This window comes from Haliaeetus albicilla, chromosome 6 (genome assembly GCF_947461875.1).
Source record: "Haliaeetus albicilla chromosome 6, bHalAlb1.1, whole genome shotgun sequence".
Taxonomy (NCBI): domain Eukaryota; kingdom Metazoa; phylum Chordata; class Aves; order Accipitriformes; family Accipitridae; genus Haliaeetus; species Haliaeetus albicilla.
Genome location: NC_091488.1, coordinates 40,490,693 through 40,510,478, shown reverse-complemented (window position 1 = coordinate 40,510,478; position 19,786 = coordinate 40,490,693). Strand labels below are relative to the sequence as shown.

The 19,786-nt window shown below is 49.6% G+C and overlaps 2 protein-coding genes across 4 annotated transcripts in view; one reads left to right on the top strand and one right to left on the bottom strand.

Moving 5' to 3' along the window:
* Positions 1–1,827, top strand: part of NME7 (NME/NM23 family member 7) — a 91,050-nt gene extending 89,223 nt beyond the window's left edge. For all 3 annotated transcript variants that reach the window (XM_069785738.1, XM_069785740.1, XM_069785741.1), the window contains exon 12: positions 1,395–1,827. In XM_069785738.1, coding sequence (XP_069641839.1) covers positions 1,395–1,427 — 33 coding nt within the window. In that variant the 3' untranslated portion in view covers positions 1,428–1,827. The remainder of the gene's footprint in view (positions 1–1,394) is intronic.
* On the bottom strand, positions 1,471–16,698 carry ATP1B1 (ATPase Na+/K+ transporting subunit beta 1). Its single transcript, XM_069785742.1, has 6 exons — positions 16,556–16,698; positions 13,751–13,879; positions 6,464–6,619; positions 5,521–5,705; positions 3,547–3,627; positions 1,471–2,870 (listed from the first exon to the last, which is right to left on the bottom strand). Exons 1-6 carry the CDS (start codon positions 16,653–16,655, stop codon positions 2,604–2,606), a joined length of 918 nt encoding a protein of 305 aa, XP_069641843.1. The 5' UTR covers positions 16,656–16,698; the 3' UTR covers positions 1,471–2,603.
* Between the last annotated feature and the right edge of the window lie 3,088 nt (positions 16,699–19,786).

Sequence of the window (19,786 nt, the reverse complement as noted above, 5' to 3'; positions counted from 1 at the left end):
ATTACTGCCTAGTTAATTAGTGATCAGGGCGGGCCATCCTGCTTTCACTGATTTGGTACTAGAAAGTGATTGGGGGAGGGGGTAAAGGTTTGCTTTTGCTTTATTTCATATGCTATTACTAAGCGTACCTTATTTGACCCCCCCTTTGACACTTGCTCACTGAAGCCACTCCAGGCACTGTACATTTTCTACAATGTTTGTCCCATCCCCTGGAATCAGCCGTCAACTTTTTTACGAGTTCATGCTTGGAGTTTGCGCTCATATAGTAACTTAAAAGGAAGTAGGTTATCTAACCATGAGTTGGGTCTTTTATTTATAAAGCAGTTCAGAGTTGGGGTTTTCTCTGTTGCTGCTGTTTGTTTTTTTTAAACTGCCCCAGGCTGTGCACCTAAGACTTGAATTGTAGGGGCAGTTGATCCTAACAAACCTTGAGCCATGCACACACACCCCCAAAACCAGCAGCAGTAGTACACCCACCAACTGCTGGGAGCCAAAATGGCTCAGCTTTCCTGCAGCTCTTGTGCAAGTGGAGCTTGCTTTGGGGAGTGTTTTAGCGCTTTAATCACAGCGTCTTTGTTAAATCCTTGCTGCACTATAAACATACAGCAGCAGTGAAACAGTTGCAGGTGAGATTTCCTCCAGCTCCTGGGGAATAGCATGAAACAGCCAAAAGCATACACTAACTGCCATAGCCTACCGTAACTGCGCTTTTCCTTCTAGCAGATGGCAAAAAGTTCAGCAGCTTGCTTTTCCAGTATCGTGCGTTCCGATGAGAAAGGCTTCATCAAGCAGCTTGCTCTAGGATAGTCATGTTTTGTTACTTTACACAGAGAAATTCTCCCTGGTAATCTGCGTCATGCAGCATAAAGTGATCTCGGCTCCTGCAGGAAGCCAGCTGCCACATTTGTCACATCGGAGCAGCCCTGTCAGGCAGAGCCTGTTCACTGTTGGCCCAGCAGCAACACAGAACAAGTCGCTGCCCCAAAACTCTTTCTTCCGCTTGCGACTTCAGTGTGCGCCCTCCCCCTGGACCTGCAGCACATACCACTGGTGGGTGCTTTAACCCACCCTACGGATAAAACCAATTTTTACCTGTAGTTACTACTAGAATGTGTGGCCTGTGGCTCCAGACCTGGAGAACCTGCAGTAATGGCGAATACACTGAAGACTTTTTGGGTTCCTGACTGGTGTGATCAGGGGCACATGTGCCACAGCAGCCTCTAATGCAGCTCACAGCTCAGGGAAAAATTTCAGGTAACTAACACCAAACCAGGCTGTTCCAGAGCTGATGTGTAACACCTTTGCTCACAGGTGGGAGCAGCACTTGAAGGCAACCCCAAGGCATGTTTCAACTATCTCCATCATGATAAAGATGTATTTTCTGTTTGAAATAGGTGCAGTACTTCTTCAAGATTCTGGACAACTAACAGCCTCCATCCTCACCCACACAAAAGACATGCACACAGAAGGGTGTGTTCATTCGTTTATTTGTCCAATGTTTCAACCTGACTGAAATACAAGATAAACAAGAGCACTGTACTCCTGGCTATTATTACATGTTAGAACATAGAGTTTTGCACTTTTAGACAACATTTAACACCATTCTATGGGGTACTGCATTGCTTTTATAAAGTTTAAAATAAAGATTTATTTTCAAACATGTGACTTTGGTTTATTTCATACATTACACTTTCTTGCAGAAAAAATAAAATTGTACAACTGCATAAATATAAAATTCTTCCACCATGAAAATGGTTAAAACATTCAATAAAGACATTAGCACCACAGTGTGCGATGCCTCGAGCAGGAAAAAAAAGAAAAAGAAAATATACAAAGCAAGGAGTTATGCCTATCACTGAGGAGAGTGATAGTCTGACCCAGTCTCACACACAACATACTGGAGGATGAGGGAAAAGGTGGAGAGAGAGACAGCATTCGCTACAGAGCACAGTACACAATCATCTATTCTCTTTAACTTCACTTAAGTTAGTTTCCCCTGCCACCCCTCCAAATAAAAAACCCTAACACCACAGAAAAGTCAGAAGCCTTATGGAGTGCTGTTAAATATAATCTCACAGGTGGGCCTTTCTTTGAAAAGGAACAAAATAATGAGAAGTATCATGCCAGTTCTAGTCCCATTGAGTATTTACACCTTGGACAGCAAAAGTCCTTGCTCACAAGAAGTAGAAAACAGATACAATACATGGCTTGAAAAATGACCAGAGTATGCACCTATAGTACTGTACACTAAATAAAATACACAAGGCAGCAATACTTAGGGGCCAGAAACACTGCTTACTACAAGTCAGTTATGGAATCATAATTTACAGTAAAAATGGGCATGTCCCAAGGCTCAATTTTGTTTTCTTTTGTCATTTACAGTAGAATAAATATTTGTCACTATTGCTACACTTTGTTTACATTCTAACCTAGTAAATGCAGAAAGCTAGTGTAAAGCATATAGATTACGTGTAGGTCCCATACGTATGACAGTTTGTTCAAGACTAGTAGGTTTTCTTTTTTGTTCTTTTTTTTTTTTTTTTAACCTTTTAAATGGCTAGGAGGAGGGGCAGGAGGGGGTGGGAAGAGAGTTGTGCTTACAATCAGCTGCTTTTTATGTCAAATTTAATATCAAAGCGTCCCTGGAAGCGGTCTTTATCGCTGTACTGGATGTTCTGCCCATAGGCCCTGCATTCCACGCGCACCTCCATGTCGTAGGTCAGGTTGGTGAACTGCACGGCCACCAGCGGCTGCAGGTACCGCGGCTGCAGGAGCTTGCCATAGTAGGGGTAGTACTGAAGGGCAAAGCCAGGGTGGCCGCCCATCCCGTAGTACTCCACTGTGCCTATTTTGTCTGCATCCTCCTCTCTCTAGAGGTGGGAAAAGGAAGAACAATGACAATCACCCAACTCTACCTTTTGCAGCCCTTGCCCCTAGCAGCATCTGTTGTTTTTCACCAAGACCGCGACCTCTCTTCGGCCATCACTGATCCTCACCTTGACAGCACAAGGACGTCCCGACACCGGAGAGGACACTGAAGCCCTGTCTAACCAGTAGCTACTCAGTAAGCACCTCCCAGCATGCATCAGCCAGGAAAAGGACTTCCCTTTATTTAAAGCCTCAACCACTTTACACATTTGGAAACCACCATAGCTTCCTATCTTACCAATGTGCCCTCTTTGGCTAAAAAAAAGTTTACCTCTTAGCTGCTTTACAGCGTCAAGTAAAACAGCTCTGCCCTGGAGTCACTTTTTCAGCCAACCGTGCCAAGAGCTCCAGTACAGCACTTGGAAGCAAAATGGCTACTTTTGAGGACGCCTTTTCCTTATCTGGCCCTGCTTTTACCCCTCCCTGTGAGGGCAGTGCTAACTGTCATCCATCATCAGTGAGGTTTTGAGACACTCCTGTTCCAAAGAGGGGGACACACCCCAAGTAAGAACCACCCCTGTTGTCTGCAGAAAGGCAGAGAGGGGTAACTACACTTGGACAAAGACTGGACTCTTCCCCTGCAGCTTCCCGACTCTGCTCTATTGCATTTTGACTTACCTTGGCACTGCAGTGGACAGGGATGAGATACGGGTTGTATTTTGCCATAACCTCTGGAGGGAGGCTCTCATTTACCGGAGCCTAGAAGAAAGCCAAAACAAGGGGACGTTACACACCAGTCACTTCTTAGCAGACTGCAGCACCTTTGCAGCAGCAAAGGTCAATGGTACCAAACACGTGCCCTTAACCGGAATCCCTTCAGCTCCGTTTCAGAGGCAACAGCTGTTGGTGGTGGTTCTTGGGAGGGACAAGCAGCGTAACACAACTAGAAGCAGGGGAACTTAACCCAAGCAGAGCTGTTGTCTGTTCTTACAGCTTTACTGCTGTGGATAGATACCAAGGCAAGCAGACCAGGCTATTTTTAATTTCATGGTGTCGCCGGGGAAATTGTTTCATGGCACAGTGCTAGCTAGCAGGGCTTGTTTGTGCAAAGCCCGGGCAGCGGCAGGAAGAGACACGCTGCGGGAGGATTCGCCGCCTGCCTGCCAGGTGCATGCGGTTAGGACTGGAAATGCAGAAGAAGGAACAAGGAGTGGCAGTCGCACCCTGACGTTGCTGAACTTTGACACCACCTACAGGGAAGGACAAAGGCTCTGAGTATGTCAGGGAAAGGTGGGGAGTGCCAACTCTGATGTTGGTCTCTTGACAAGTGCCGTAGTTTTGCTTCGCAACCTTGCAACTCTCAGACCTGCTTTACACACACCTTGCCCGACACCAGAGCTATAGGGTCTCTTTGCTGGAGCGTGGAACAAGGAAAACAAATACTGCCTTGGATACACACCTCATTTCTAAATGAAACATGTAAAGTTATTCCCTGACTAGGCCCTGCTGCCTAATGCAGTCTGGAGCTCTTCAGAGCTCTGTGGCAAAGAAAAGAGAAACACACCAAACCCTTCTCTTCCCATCATCAAACGTGCACATCTTATGTCATCCCACAGCCACCACATACCAAGCACAGCACATTCCTGGTAAAATGCAGCCACTGTTTCCACCCTGGATCAGATGAGCCAAAATTCAACTCATTTCTTTTGCACAGGACAGGCTCCCTTCAAAGAAAAACATCCCTTGCAACTCGTTAGCCAGACGGCACCCTTCCCCATCCTCAACTGCACTGATAGATGCTGGTGAAGGTGGCTTAGCACACCATTTGCACTGTTTTCCATCCTGAAGATGGAGGGGCAGGTTTTGCACACCACCTTATTCAATAGCATGTGCTCTACCACTGAATTCTTACACAATTTTTTAGCATTTAAATGTGTTGGGGGAAAAAACTAAAGGTGAAAACTGTTCCTGTCCAGATTAATATCTTTCAGCATTACTGCAAACATGCCTTCAGGTGCAGCACAGGGCAAGCGGGCGACAGAGGCATCCTACAGTGTCTGGGAAACTGCATTAAATAACCTAAAGATCTCTTCACCTTCCTTGCAGCAAGAGCTGTGCCTGACTCTCAGATGTAGTTTACGCCTTATAGCCTATGTTTCAGTCTGATAGTTAATATTAGCACTACTTCATTTAATTAAGTGGTTTTAGCAAGGCAGGCAACTCTACACTGCCTGAGGAAAGAATGTAGTAGATCAGGGCATGACACAATGTACTGATCTCACTACAGATAGAGTCAGTCTGGGACAGTCGCATGGAAGCACACAGGAACTGAAAATAGGTATAACATTTGAAGAAAACGCCCCTTTAGAGCAATTCAGTTAGCAGGCTCAGAAGTTACCAGGCACATAACCGGGAGTTTGCACTGTGAGGTTCATTGCTACTTGTTATACCAACTTGCCGTGCGCAGTTTTCATTGCTTTTTAATGAAAAGTATTTTTAAAGCCAGTTACTCAGATCATCTCACAATTTCTGCTCTGCAGAAGGGGTTTAATACTGATCTCTCTCCAGAGACGGCAAAGCAGGCACAGCAAAACTGCAACCAATTCCTCCTCCTTGTCAGTAGCTTCTGCTAGAAAGGGAAGAGATACTTGCCTTAGGTTTGAAGCCGATAATTCTGTTGAGCTTGACCAGGATGCATGGTTTGCCATCCCTGTACCCGAAGGTAGGATCATTTATTCCAGAACAGTTTTCCAGCCATTCACGTTTGAATTTGCAGACCTTCTTCTGGCCCTGGGCATCATTATATGGTCCTCTCTCTTTGTAATCAGTAGGTGTTTCTGTCATGGTGGGGGAATGAAAAGACAACCATATGCAACATGATCTGCTTGTCAGGAACAGCAACACTTACGCTTCACTGTGTAGTTTGGTTTCCCCCCTCGCCCAAACAGGTAAGTGACATCACCTTCTTGAGGCTGACACCCAGCCACCCCCATGTGGGCTGGTCCCAGACCAGCAAGTTTGCAGGGGTTCTGTTTTTTAACTGAGGATTCTTCCAGGTGACAAGAGAACAAACACATTTGTAATCCACTGGCCCAAAGATTTTTTTGGGGCAGCTTTAACAAGCGGGTTCCCCTCAGATTTTCTATGCAGATATTATGAGGTGATAGTCTCATTTGCATTATTACATATAATCTATTAACAGTTAACATCTCCCAGATGTTTTGCTGCATTGCACCAAGAGGACCAACACTGGCTTTAGCAAAGTTGTCAGTAAAACCACGGGGCTTTCAGAGAGGATAAGGTCAGCGCCACATGCTTCTGAGAGTCAGCTGCAACTTTCTCCAAGTGAAATCTGGGAGTTGCCAACCATATAACCTCTATGATAAACTTCTAGGTAGACCCTTGGCCAAGTCTGGTCTGTCCAAACCAATTTAATGAGCAGCCGTATGACTGAAACCAGAGCCTGCCAGTTTACCAACATGCCGTTGGTTACGGTAAAAGGAATGGCCAAAGACAGAGACCACCACTGCTCACCCTCAGCTTCTGAGGGACCCGACGCATTGGTCAAAGCCCTCAGGAAAGGATCAAGACTTACCCCCACAGTCCTGAAATACTATGTTTTCAGTTTGTTGATCAGCACTATAGTCCTTTAAGAACTTCTCAAGGTTCTTCACATACGGCTCAAAACTTTTGGGATCAGAGGCAGTAAAGGAAATTTCTGTCTTTTGTACCTGGGGGATTTGAGTCAGTCCTAGGAAAAGCAAAATCGGGAAGAAAACATTAAGTACACCTGAGAGCTGCACAGCCTCCAGGCAATGCAACGCACACCAAGAACATAACTCATTCTAATAATTTCTATTTTTCAGACTTCAGGACTTGCATAAAACAGCTTAAGCTTGGTAGAGGGGAGGCTCTGACAGGCTCTTATATCCTCTTTCCAACAACAGTCTGGAATATTCGTCACGACGTTTGCATCACTAAGCGGATAAAAATCACAGAATCCAGGAAGGAGGCTACAAGTCAAGGTTTTCCAAAAAAAAAAAAAAAAAAAGTCAACCACAGGTCCCCTGCCCACTTCCGCCTTCTCCTGAAGGACAGAAGGGAAGCTGTCTGCATGTGAAACCAACCGCACAACATAAAGTCCCACAGAAGCCTACTCTTATGTATGTACCCCTACAAGGTTGACTTGAAAGTCTGCCAAACACGTTATGCATTTAGGATGCATCAGAGCCGTCCACTCATGAACCTCTGCAATGAAAGACAAGAGGTTCCCCAAGTCAGGTACGGTCACTCTCTGGTGGTTGTAATCCACATTACCTTCGTGCAGTCTCCCTTGTAGGATGCAGGGCAGGAGACATTTTCTCACTTAGTAAATTAATCAGCCTGATCGTTTTCCTTGGTCTTTTCACTCCATAAGGAGGTATTTCTGATTGCAGAAATAGCCTGCTGAGCTCTCTAATCAGAAGCTCATCACCAAGTAGGTGAGTAGGAAATACCACCACATGGGAGAGATGTTTCAAAGACTGTCCTAGATTCTGGGCTGCATGACTAGCTCTGCTTTTGACTTTAGGAGGATGAATAGAAAAAGAATACATGGAGAAGGGACTAGATACAAGTAATGCCCACAGATGATAGCTGCCAACCCCTTTGCTTTTCATTATGGGACTTGGAAATAGTTGCTCCTCTGTGATGTGTAGGTCACATTTTAATTGAACGCATTGACGCAGGGCTAACACTTTAAACTTAGGTAATGGGAACTGGAGTTCATGCTGCTTTTGTGGCGGCCACTGTAATTACTGAGGTCTTGACTTCTGTTCAGTTTGTCATCCTCATTTTAGCAAGAACAAGAAAAAGGAGCAGGGGAGCAGCATTTGCTTTGACAGCTTTCAGAACAGGCCTGTTGCCAACAAGTTCCCCTGGTGCAAAACTCAGGCAGCTTAGCTGGCTGGCCCCAACCCACAAGAGCTTGTGACTCCAGCAATTTTTCCAGAGCCACTTGAGTGCTTCTGCTTAGTCCCTCCTCAAGCCAGCTCACCACTCCACCCCCCCCCCGCCCGCCCCACCGCTACCCACCAAGTTGGAATTTGTAACCTAGGACAAAGATTAGCTTTGTTCCCCTAAATGCAGCTCCTAGTCGCCAAAGATAGCGAGACATCCAGCGAGTAGCTTGGGGGTTTCAAGTTTTATTCCAGGAAGCAGCTTTAACCGTTGAAAACTCCCTCCAGTACAAACCGACCAGGTTGAGTGTTACAAGTTTAGAAGCAACTTACTACTCCACTAGCAGAATTACATCCTATCCTTCAAAGCCAGTGGCTTTCAACCCCTTTTTGACCAATGACTTGCTTTCTTGTTTCACAAACTGTTATAAAAAAATATATATAAAATAAATAAGCTGGGTTCAATTTTAGTAAGGGACTTCCATCCTGCCAACCCCTCCTCATGTTACCACTCAGCCAGGAAGCAACAGGCTCAGAGTCACTCAAAGCGGCTATCTGGAATTGCAGCAAAGGCAGGCCAGGCCTTGGTTCCTCTCCTGGGTCTGCCCTTTCCAGAGTTCAAGTTACAGGTGTGTTATTCAAGTGTATAAATATAAAATTCAGGAAAGACTGGCCAGGCGTTAAGCTTCAGTCAGGCAGTTAAGCTATCAGCTTTGCTCAGGACCTCTAAAACATAGGAACTCCCCACCTCGGTTTGTCTTGTCCAAGGTAATGCACAAAGGCACCCATGCAGGCATGGCAGGTGTAAAGGGAAGGTCAGCAATATACACCCTGTGGTGTGACAGTCACCTAGCAGAATGTCCCTGTCCTCTGGTTCAGAGAGCCTGGCCACTGATACATACAGTCCAAAGCCAACCCTCTGCCCATGAGAAGTGGTTGGGAGAACAGACTCTCATCCCAAAGCATCCCTGTCTTGCAAATCTTTGCAGAATGGCACTGGAGCCCAAGCAGTACCTCTGTGCACCCATTCCAGCAGCCACGAGCAAGAGAACAACTCTTCCTGCCAGGTAGACTTAGCCTGGGGCCATAGCTGAGCTGCTTTCAGCCTAACTGGGGGCATTTACAGGTACTTGGATGAACCAGACTGGACCAGACTTTAGTACAGCAGGTGCTTGCTTTGTTTACGACAAGAGCAAAGCAGAGATCAAGGAAGTAAATATTTGTGAAGATGAAAGACTTGTTATGAAAAATAGCTTTATCCTGATTAAAAACATATGACTGGCTTCTACCACAACCTCCATTCTCACATGCCTGGAACTGACCAGACACAAAGCCCTAAGCACAGATCTATCATTTCCTTCTTTGTTTTCCATCTGTACACCCCATAGCCAAAATAAAGCTTCAGTGCTGTTACCAGAGCAGCACTATCACCGAATCCTTCTTAAGCAATCTTGTTTAAAAAAAAAAAGTGTGTTGATTTTGTATGATGAGAGGAGGTAACCTCTGCAGAACACTTCTGTAACCTTTCTGAAACCTTCTCTCATCCCCATTAGGGAACTGAAGCAAGTAGGGACAAGAAAAAAAAACCACAAAGTTGAGCCATTCCAGTGCTACCTACCATGGGCTAGACACCTAAGGAAGTACATGGCTCCAATAAGTTACAGGCATGAATAAGCTAAGGGCTCCATGCACATGAGGAAGCCATCAAAAGCAAGTCCTATGGGGGAAAAGAAACAAAGCCTCAAGTGCTTTCATAGCCAGGAGTCTAGACAACCCTCTCCCCATCTTCAGACTATAATCTGTTTGCCACAGTTCTGCATCTCATGCTATCCACAGAGATGCACCATGATGTCATGTGTGGTGATGCTGTTCTTCACACCTGGAAGAATTAAGTAATTTACTGCTAAAATACTGATGAACTACTTTAGAAAATTTCTGCAATTGGCTCTTAAGAGTGCATTGCTAGGAGATACAATTCCTATCTTCACTTGACTAACACCATCCACATAAATGATGAGTGATGCCTTGACTTGGTAACAGACACCACCTTCTGTTGGCTTTCTAGCTCTGTGAATGTACAGAGATACCAAAAGCCAAAAAAAAAAAAGGCATGTAAACTCATTGATTTCTTCTTTTTTTTTTTTAAGCTACAGTTCCACTTCCAAACCACTGTTGCAGATTAAAGTCACATTTATTCAAGTTCATTTAAAACCAGATTTTCCATGCAGACTTTATCATTCTACACTGGAAGAGCAAGAGTTCAGGAAAAAGTGTCCTGAGGGTGAAGATGGAGAAGCTAGAAGTGGGAAGTCAGGCTTGTTATTAGGAATGGTTGTGTAAGTCCATAGTAACCACTCTTGCTTCATCACACAATGCTCACTTCCAAGTACCGTGTAATCTTGGTTCAGAATGAGTCTGAACACTCCGGGGATGACACAGATGACAAAATGACTTATCACTACACCATTCCTGTTTACCACCACCCCCAGCTCACTAAATGAGGATAGGCTTTAAAAGCCTCCATACCAAGCAATGTCCTTCCAAGCTTCCAGTCACCTTCTACCTCATCCCCAAAGTACAAAAAGCAGGCGTAAGTTTTCTAAAAATGCAGCAAAATCTGCTTGGCAGGTAACATCCCTGGAGCTTGAGCCAAACAGAGGTGCTGAGACAACAAAAGACAAAAGCAGAAAAGTGTGACTTCACAGGAGGCAGCACATACTCCTTGGGGCCTTCCTGCTACCTCCCCACTGCTATCCAAGCTAAATAAGCCAAGTGGGGAATTCACACCAGACCAGCCTTTTCCATGACACATCATGGACAGGCAGCACTTGGAGCAGGGACACCTGAAATCCCCTGGCTTGAGCAGGGATTCTTCCTGCCAGCTGCCACTTAAAAAGAGCCACAGGCAGCAGTGAGCTCTCCCCCCTACACCAGCCCTAGTGATGGGATGCTGTGTTTCACAGGATGCACACCACAAGATGGCAGGATACACAGCCCAATTTACATTGGGGTGGGGAAGAGGAGGAGAATGAAGAATTATTTTTTAAACACAGTACACTGTTTAAGAGGCAATATTCTCACCCTTCCCTAGTAGCAGGATAAGTCCTCTGCGCTTAAAGCATAGTCTGAGGCGGCAGCACACATGGAACTGGGAGCTGGGGCTGTCACAATACAATGGCAAGGCTGGACAAGAAGGGGAGCTGCACTGTCCCTTCCCCCACCGCAAGACAAAAGAGGAGGGGGCAGGGGGGAAGTATCATGGGAAGGTACAAAACTCAGCTTGCCCTGAAGCCCTGTATAACATTCCTGTTGTGTTCAATGCAGAAACCAATTAGCATATTAATGACACTTGGCTACAAAAATAGCACTTTATGGCTTTCAATGTTATACCTATGTCAATAACTCAATAAAACATCCTGTAGGTTCTGTTGCTGTTACAAAATCTGTTGTATTTCAGAACAAGAATGGTACCATAGCAGCCCCTACAGCATTTTCTCCTGTAAATCCTGAAGGGAAGTGTAGTTTCCTCTTTCCCAGCCATTTTGGGCTGACAACAGTGACTTGCCCAAGAAGGACAGAGCACTGTAACAAGAATAAAACCAGGTTTTCTAGCTTCCTAGAAAATCCAAGGCCCTATCAAGCTGCCAATATACTTACTTGGCTTGCAAATCTTCCCACAAGAACCAGGAATTAGAATTGCACACCACCCTACTTTATGTAGTTCATAGTCTGCAGGGGTCCCAGATCACAAAAAAATTCGAGTTTGATGCTCACCAAGTGCAGGAGTGAACATGGCCACGCATGTGTTCGTTGTCAGAAAAGCAGTTGTGCTTGCAGCACAGGGGAGAGCCCTGCACAGCAGGGGAATACAGGGACTGCTGACCTGCCGAACACAGCGGTGCAGCAACTCACTACAGTGTCAGTCCCTCTGAAAGCCTACATTAAAAGGCTATTTTTGACTCATTGTGGTATAATGGCTGCTGTGCTAGAGGATGAGGAACTTACTCCACATTAAGAGCCAACCTCCACCACGCCTTACCCCCAGCTTGTCCTCATCTGTAGAAAGAGTTGTCACATGATGCCCTGCAAAAGACCCTGTGCTATTAACTGGTAATTGTTTCCTTGAAGTTGTATGCATGTGCCATTACAGCATGGTTCAAAACCCTTGTTTATTGGGCTCCCTACTGTCATATATTCAAGGAGCGGGATCCCGTGATTTCAGTACACGTCCTGAAAGCCCATTACAAAGATCCCCGACGACCTTTTCATTCTTCCTCCATTTTGATTTCTGTAGTACATGCTACAAGAGGGTCTCAAGATTCAGTTCCTTCTTTTGGTTAAAAAAAGGGTAAGCCCCAGAAAAACTGGTGCAGCATACAATTAAAAGATGCATAAAAAGCCTCTGCAGGCTGAAATCTTACACAGAAATTTTACCACAGAGTTGCTTTGAAATTGGAATCGCAAACTGCTATTACACAGAAAGCGAACAGTTTACCTAGAATGAGTAATTATGTGACATCAGGCTAAACAGCAGGTCTATCTGGATGTGACCCAAGATCCATGGGCTTCTTCGCTAATTATTTCATGTCTGGTGAGACCACTGGGCTTCGGCCGGGGAAAAACACATTATTAAAGTAACAACTACTCCACCGTTAGGCATGTTGGCTTTTCAGATGCAGCTAATGGCTCTGGGCAGTATCAGTGACAGTTTAGTCTTTCCTGCAAATGTCAGAGCCCATTGCAGAGACAGAAACAGCCACTTTCAGTGCTTAAGACAGCATTTACCCCATCCATGCTGGTACATTAAGAAGTGTCACATGCTAACACAGCAGTTCCAGTCTCTGTTCTGTCTTTAAAAAGAGCTGGTGGAAAAGCAGTTATCTGAAAAAGATGCTTCTTTGCCGAGATAAAACACCATTTGGTGATGGTAACGTTCCTCGTGTTGTTAGAGCAGGGAATAATCACAGCATAGCACTGCAGACAGTGGGGCTCTAAGACACTAGAGCCAACTTCTGTAGCTACAAGCCATCAGCCTCACAATTGTCACTTAAATACCACTGTTATTAAAAGCTTCTGAACTGTTTTACAGAGCAACTGGAGACAGATCGTTACCATCCCCAGTGCCAACCAGCCTCAAGGTCATTTGTAATGTGGGAAAGCAGCAGTTGCGCAGCTCCCCCCCACGCTCCGAGCTGCCTCTGGCTGCGGCGGGAATCAGATAGCACAGCAGAGCCAGGACAGGCAGAGCAGGGAAACCTGCGGCAAGGGCTAGTTACTCCATTTGCCCCCACCCAAGGCAGGCTGGCCATAGACACTGCTCAACTGATCATTTTAATTTTGAGCAGAGACTTATTTTATAGGTCATGCATCAGCAACTACAAGACCTGCTTTTAACCTCCCACAACACATTCAATTGAAATACCCATTAGTAAATGCAACCATCTCCTCTACATCACACCGTGTAATTCAGTGTTGGCTAATACAATTCAGTAAGCACACCCAGAGTTGGTACCATCCCCTTTCTCCTTGTGCACTGCAGATTCACCGATAAAGCTAACATTTTACCTTTGTCCCTTCACTTACCCATGGGAACACAGTGGCTAGGGAAAAAAAAACCTGAATTCAGCTTCTTCATACAACTCATTCCCAAGTGAAGCCTCTTAGCCTTACTCCATCGCTTTGTTTTAGGGGAAGGGAAGAGCAAACCAGGTTTGAGCTCCTGTCAGACAGGAGGCATATTTCATGCGATGCAACCTTTAATTCTAGCAGGATTGCCTTCAAGCCTCAGTACTGTTAACACAGAAGGCTGAGAACGTACCCACCCCCTACAAATATGTGTTGCAGCAACGACATGCTTATTTCATCCTCCTTCTTGAGGTGAGTAACCAACCCGCCTCCCCAGAACAGCTTGCACCAAGTCAAACATGGGCCTCCTATTTAGTTACCTGGAGGTGCCACTCGATCCTGGTATTTGGGCTCAAATTCACTGACAGTGAGCAACATCACTTGGATGGTCCCAATGAATATACCTGCCAGGCAACCGTAGAAGATGACATAGAAGAGGAGGATCTTAACTGCAAGAGAAAACAGAGAAGAATCAAATCAAGCCCTCAAGGCAGTCACATTTCAGGACAAAATTTCCAACCTTTGCCACCTGCAAGGAAGAGCCCAGCACGCTGAATTCAGATGGCAAGCCCTGTTGCAGGGGCATATATTTAACAGCGAGATTATGCCCTGATGCAGACAGAAAATGTAACTCACTCCAGTTGTTTGGAGGACTGGAAGCATGAGCCCCTGAAAACCTGGAAATCCATAAATAAGGATTTATGATTGTAAAACATGAAGACTAAACAATGTTCTTCCATATTTTAAAAGATCCCTTGGCTGACCCAATACCACCATCGCACGCTATCACAGGTGGCAGACATCCAGCGAAGCAAGGGCCCAACAGCAAGAAGCCATACCACGGGTGTGCTCTGAAGGACACCCATTCCGCAAAGCTCTGGGCCTCAAAGCTGTTTCCAGGAGAGTCTACAGTAAATGTTTCATTCCGGTTTACAAGCAATTGCAAAGCTGGACCTCCCCTAGTAATTCACGCTATCACCTCCATTAAAGACAATGGGAGCAGAATTTGGACCCAAATTAGCTCCAATGCTCAATCTCAAATGTAGGAAAGCACTCAGACATGTCACAGTACTGCACGTTTACCAGCCTTGTATGTCTACAAAGGCACTCCAGGACTGCTCATACCAATTAAAAAGTGAATTACATAATGAAAGATTGAATATAGTTTTGGTCAAAAGGGACATGCCTAGAATAATTTTAGGGGGGAGTGGCTAAGAGCCTGGAGATGCAGCATGGCTCAGACTCTGGGTATCAGTTACCAGTTTACAAGGATTATCTCAACTGATTAACTGCACAGTAACATGCTGTACTAGGCATCACCAGGCCACCTACAGGAAGGATAAGCCAGCCCATGCCAAGCAACTCTATGCTAATCAGGCTGCAGGAACAAGCAGGCCAGCGGAGAGGCCAAAGAGTACTTGAAAGAGAGCCTGCTTGATCTCGGACTGTCCTCATCTAATTGCAAACAAAAAAGAGGTGGTTTATTTGAAGGACTCGAAGTGACAAGCTACAAGGGAAGCTGAAGAAGCGGCAGGCAGAAGTATTCCTCCTCGCTCCCCAGCTCCATCATAAAAAAAACTTCATCACTGGAGAAGCCTCCCACTGAAAGCAGGCGGTTCTGGTTGCTTTCTTTTCAAGTCTATGAAAGACGGGCGAGCAGGAGGGACAGCCAGCGACACGGAGGCTGAGAGACGCTGTCAGAAAGGCACTCCATCCTCTCATCTTCCTCACGTGCACCTGAGGCAGGGGAGGCAGCCGGGGCTGGAGGGCAGAGCTCGGTGTGGTAACGCGGTGCTCCAGGAGTTAAAAGCACTCTTTGGTATCCAGGCAGCGTAAAGCAAATGGCTGTGACGTCAGGGACGTGTGGAAATTTTTTCCAGAGCATGGTCATAGGAGGTGCTGTTGTAACAAACCAAACACTAATGCTGTTGTCTGCAGCGTAACGCCTTTGAGTTTTGTAACATCAGAAGGCAAACGCTGGGAGGTAGCTTATTTAATCAGGTTCCCAGCCAGGATGCTCTTAACACCAAAGACACCTTAAAGGTCAAAACCACTCCGAGGTCTCAGAAAATGCACAGCGGGCCTAGCAACCGAGCACAACAGGGTTGAACGAGAAAGCTTCCCGCAACAGGTAGGTTTATAACAGAGGAATCGGATCATCAGCCTGCAGATCGACTCCGCAAATGGAAATCAGTCCTAGGCGGATAGGTACAGGCGCTCTGGGAGAAGGACCTGGTTCAGCCTCCGCGTTTGAAGCACTGCGCAGTTGCCTGGTGCCTCAGGAGCAGAAAATACCTATCCATGCGCACCCACAACCCAATTCTGCTCACGTAAAGATACAGCAGAAGCCTGCTCTAGTCCGCCCGCCTGCCAGAGCTAAAGCTGGCAGCTCCGGATGTGGCACCTCCGGCCGATCCATTACAACAGGAGCCGAATTCAACATCACAAGGGTGGCACACCAGCTGTGGTTGGCAGCAACTGGAAGACTGTCTATTTGCGTAAAGAAAATGTTAAAAGCCTCTTAGTCTAAGTGCTATTTGTACAGCACCTAATAAATACATCATGAGCATTTAATCACGAACACACATATAGCCATTTCCTTCTTGCGGAGGCATTAAAAGCCAATTGTTCTCTCTCGACGAGGTAAAATTAGCTCGGTTTTCTTTATCCGGAGAAGAGGGAAGAAAAGAAAAGGCACCCCGAAGTCTAAGGCAGACAGATGACGGCTAGGAGGGCAGACTGCCCCGACGGCGATGCTCCCGGGCCGGGCCAGCCACCGGGGAAGGAGACCCAAGGACGAGGCGCCCTCGCCAAGGTCGGCCCGCCCCAGGCTCCATCCCGGGGCCGGGGGCCGACCTTCCCTCACCCCCGGCCCCACCTGAAGTCGAACCTAGGCGGGCAGCGCCCCACGCCGCCCCCCCGCGGAGCCCCACAGGACCCCCCCCCCCCCCCCGCCCTCGCTCCGCGGGGGGACGCGTCGCGCCGCTCCCGTCCCCGGCCCCCTCCCCGGGGGCCGCAGCCCCGCCGCAGCCGGCGGAGGCGGGGCGCCGCGGGCCGTGCTGCAGTGCCCGCCGCATCGCCGCCGCCCCCCGACCCGGCCTCGCCGCCCCCGGCCCGGCACTCACACCAGCTGCCTCCGGTGCGGCCCAGCAGCTCCTTCTTCTCCGAGTTCCAGATGAATTTCTTCCAGTTGCCGTCGCCGTCCTTGGCCTTCCCGCGGGCCATGGCGAGCGGGGGGGCGGGCGAGCGGCGGGGAGAGGTCTAGCCCTCGGCGGGCGGCGCGGGCAGGCCCCGGCCGGGCTCCGTGCCCCGCGGCACCGGGGTGGTCTGGGTGCGCCCGCCCGCGCTGCGGGGCAGCCGGCGGCGCTGGCCCGCCGGGGTAGCGGGGGAGGGGGGGGGAAGCGACCGGGGGGGGGGGGCGGGAGCAGCGGCGAGGGGAGCGGAGCGGAGCCCACGGGGCACAGAGCAGCCGCGCTCCCCGACTGCCGCGCCCCTTCATATACACCGCCGGCCCCGCCCCGCCGCCGCCTCCGCCAATGGACGCCGGCAGAAGGCTCGGGGGGCGGTGCCTGCCGCGCGGAGGGGGCGTGGCCCGGCGGCGGGCGGGGTCCGAGGCGGGGGGGGCGCACCGGCCGCGCGAGCGGCAGGGCGGGGCGGGGGGACGCTGCGGCACCGGCGGCAGCGCGGGATGGTCCGTGCCCGTGTCCGTGTCCGTTTCCCCCGCCGCGCACCTGAGCTCTTGCCCCGCCGCCGGGCCGGGGCGGGTTGCGGCGGTCACGTGCGGGCCCGCGGGCGCGCGCCCGGGGGGGTGCAGGTGGGTGGGCGCGCGCCCCTGCCCGCCGGGTGGCTGCATGCGCGTCTGCGTGCGCATGTGTGCGCCTGCACGCGGGCGCAGGTGCGTAGGCACGCGCCTGCACACCTGTACGCGCGGGCCCGTGCATGCTCGTGCCGGGGCGGCGGGGCCCCGCCTGGAAGTGTAGGACCCCCCCCCCCCCCCCCCCCACTCCCTGCGGGTCCCGGTTCCCGCAGAGGCCGGGCCGGGCAGCCGGCAGCGCCGCAGCAGAGGCCGATCGGCCGGGCGCCGAGCATCGCCTTCCTCCTCCTCATTCTCCTGCTCCTGCTGCTGCCGCTGCCCCGCACCGGCCCGCCCGCCCGTCTCCTCCCGGCCCCGCCACGCTCCGGCTGGCTCACGTGTAACCCGGCTGCGGAATATCGAGTGCACACACCGCGCTCCGCCGCCTTTGTGCTGGAAGCACCTGCCGGGAGAGGCAGGCGGACAGACGGACGGACGGACAGGCAGGCAGAGGCTGCCCGGGGGCGCGGCGGGGAGCGGGACCTGCCTGCCCGCTCGCCCACCCCGGCGGACTGCAGCGGGGACGGGGCGGCTGGGGAGCGACAGGCCGCGGTCGCCCTTGCAGGGTGACCGACCTTCCGGGCGGTGCACAAGCGCCTCTGCCGCCCCCAGCCCCGGGGCCGCGCCGGCGCCCGGCTGCCGGCAGCGCAGCCCCGGCGGCGGACGACACCCGGCGCTGCCCGGCGCGACCCGCAGGGCAGGCGTCGTCCCCGAGCGAAGCCGCCGGAGCCGCCTCCGCCCGCCCGCCCGCTCCGCCGGGCAACAGGCCTGCGGCTCCCCGGGGCCCGCAGCGCCGGCGGGCTGTGCCACCGCTGCGGCACGGTGCTTCTCCCGAGTCCGGCACCGCTCTCCCGGGGACGCGGGGGGCGAGCGGGGTTACCTCCTGTCCTGCCAGCGAGGAGCTGGGGGAGGCCAGCACGCCGGGGGCCTCGGCATCTCAACCTGGGAACTCGTCCTGCTGCCCCGGTCTCATCAATCCTACGCTTGCACCTTGCAGGAAAACAGAAAAAAAACCGAAAAGGGCATTTAATGCACCGTCCCTAATCTGCTCTGTGATCACAAGTAACTAACGTGCCTTGACCCCGTGGCACCGTTACAGGACAGTTAAAGTTACATTTGTAAATCCAAGCATTTACCTCTGAATTTCCTATTTGGTTGCAATATTGTATTCCACATATTTTCTTGCCCTTAAAATACTGATATGTTCTCTCAACTTTCATTCCATCCTCCTTTTTTTTCTTTTTGGTCTGGGAATCAGGATGAATGCATGTAAGATGGGCCTTTCCTTGGTACCACCTAGGTTACCTGCAAGAATGACCTAGCCTGAAATTGAGGACCACCCAACCAACCAACCTCAGCATGCTCTTCTCAGATCTCAAGAAGAAGGAGTCTGGCCACCATCATCTCCTACCCTCCCTAAGCCATTAAGCTAGCCATCAGGGGACAAGTCGTAATGTGGCACCCTTCTCCGAGTGATCCATGGCTACAACCCAGAACCAGCCCCTGACACACAGGCCAGACGCCCTCAAGGTCACGTCACCACTCATGGCAGCGGCTGAGCATGGCCTCCTTAGCTTTAGGCATATGACCAGATTTCTCCAAGCCATGCAGGCTTGTGGGTTAGAAAGAGGACAGGTATCGTGCAGGAGGTATACAGCGGTTGGTTGTGTGCCTAGAAGGCTGTGTGTGTTTAATTGGGAGTGTCCAGTTTGCCTAATGCTCCGTGATACGTTACGCATGATCAATGGTAGCCAGGTGTGCCACACGGATTTTCATCCTAGGTTAGGAGAATCAGCTCTCGGCGGCATTTGTGTGATGGGAGAGAGCTGATCACCTAAGAGGGAAGAGGATAAATGGCATCTCTCTTTTCTCCTTGGTGTCTGGTCAGAGATGGTCTTTTAAAAAGACTTGCTGATGGTGGGTGATAACAAAAGCAAACACAGACAGCAGTATCCGATACCAAAGCGAACATCATCTGCGCTGCAGGGAGGACAGTATCAGTTACAAGTTAAGGCAGCTGTGATTACAATCAAGCCAATAAATAGACAAGCACCGCTGGAGGAAAAACCACCCATTTTTAACTCCCAGACCGCAGTGCAGTTGCTGCTGTAGCCAGCTAGGCAGTTTCTCTTGGCTGCCAGGCAGCCAGGCTTGCACTGGCCACTGGGGAACTGAACCAACTCTCCTTCTAATGCCCTGGGGGCAATTTACGGACCAGGTATGCTACCCTACAAAGGGCAGCAGTTTGGGAATGATGTGTGGGTGTGTGGTGGTGTCGCCCAAGCATGAAGTCTACTCATCAGACAGTCTACCCTTGGGTGCTGTGTCTGGCATTATCTGTGGGCCAGGACTCAGCTCATCTAGTCTGCAAAGGAAAACACCACACAAGTTAGTTCAGGGCACATGCAACAGCAGCAGTCAGCACAGCTCTCCTCTCCTCACCCTCTGCCCGAGCAATGAGGTGATCCAAAATAAAACAGGCAGGTTTGTGGTGATACTCAAA

Excerpts from the sequence above, each read along its gene's own strand:
- ATP1B1 (XM_069785742.1), bottom strand. The coding sequence starts at position 16,655 with ATGGCCCGCGGGAAGGCCAAGGACGGCGACGGCAACTGGAAGAAATTC. Across the intron at positions 6,620-13,750 it reads GGATCGAGTGGCACCTCCAG|GACTGACTCAAATCCCCCAG; the intron begins GTAACTAAATAG and ends TGCTTTTCCTAG. Across the intron at positions 3,628-5,520 it reads TTATCGGCTTCAAACCTAAG|GCTCCGGTAAATGAGAGCCT; the intron begins GCAAGTATCTCT and ends GCTTTCTTCTAG.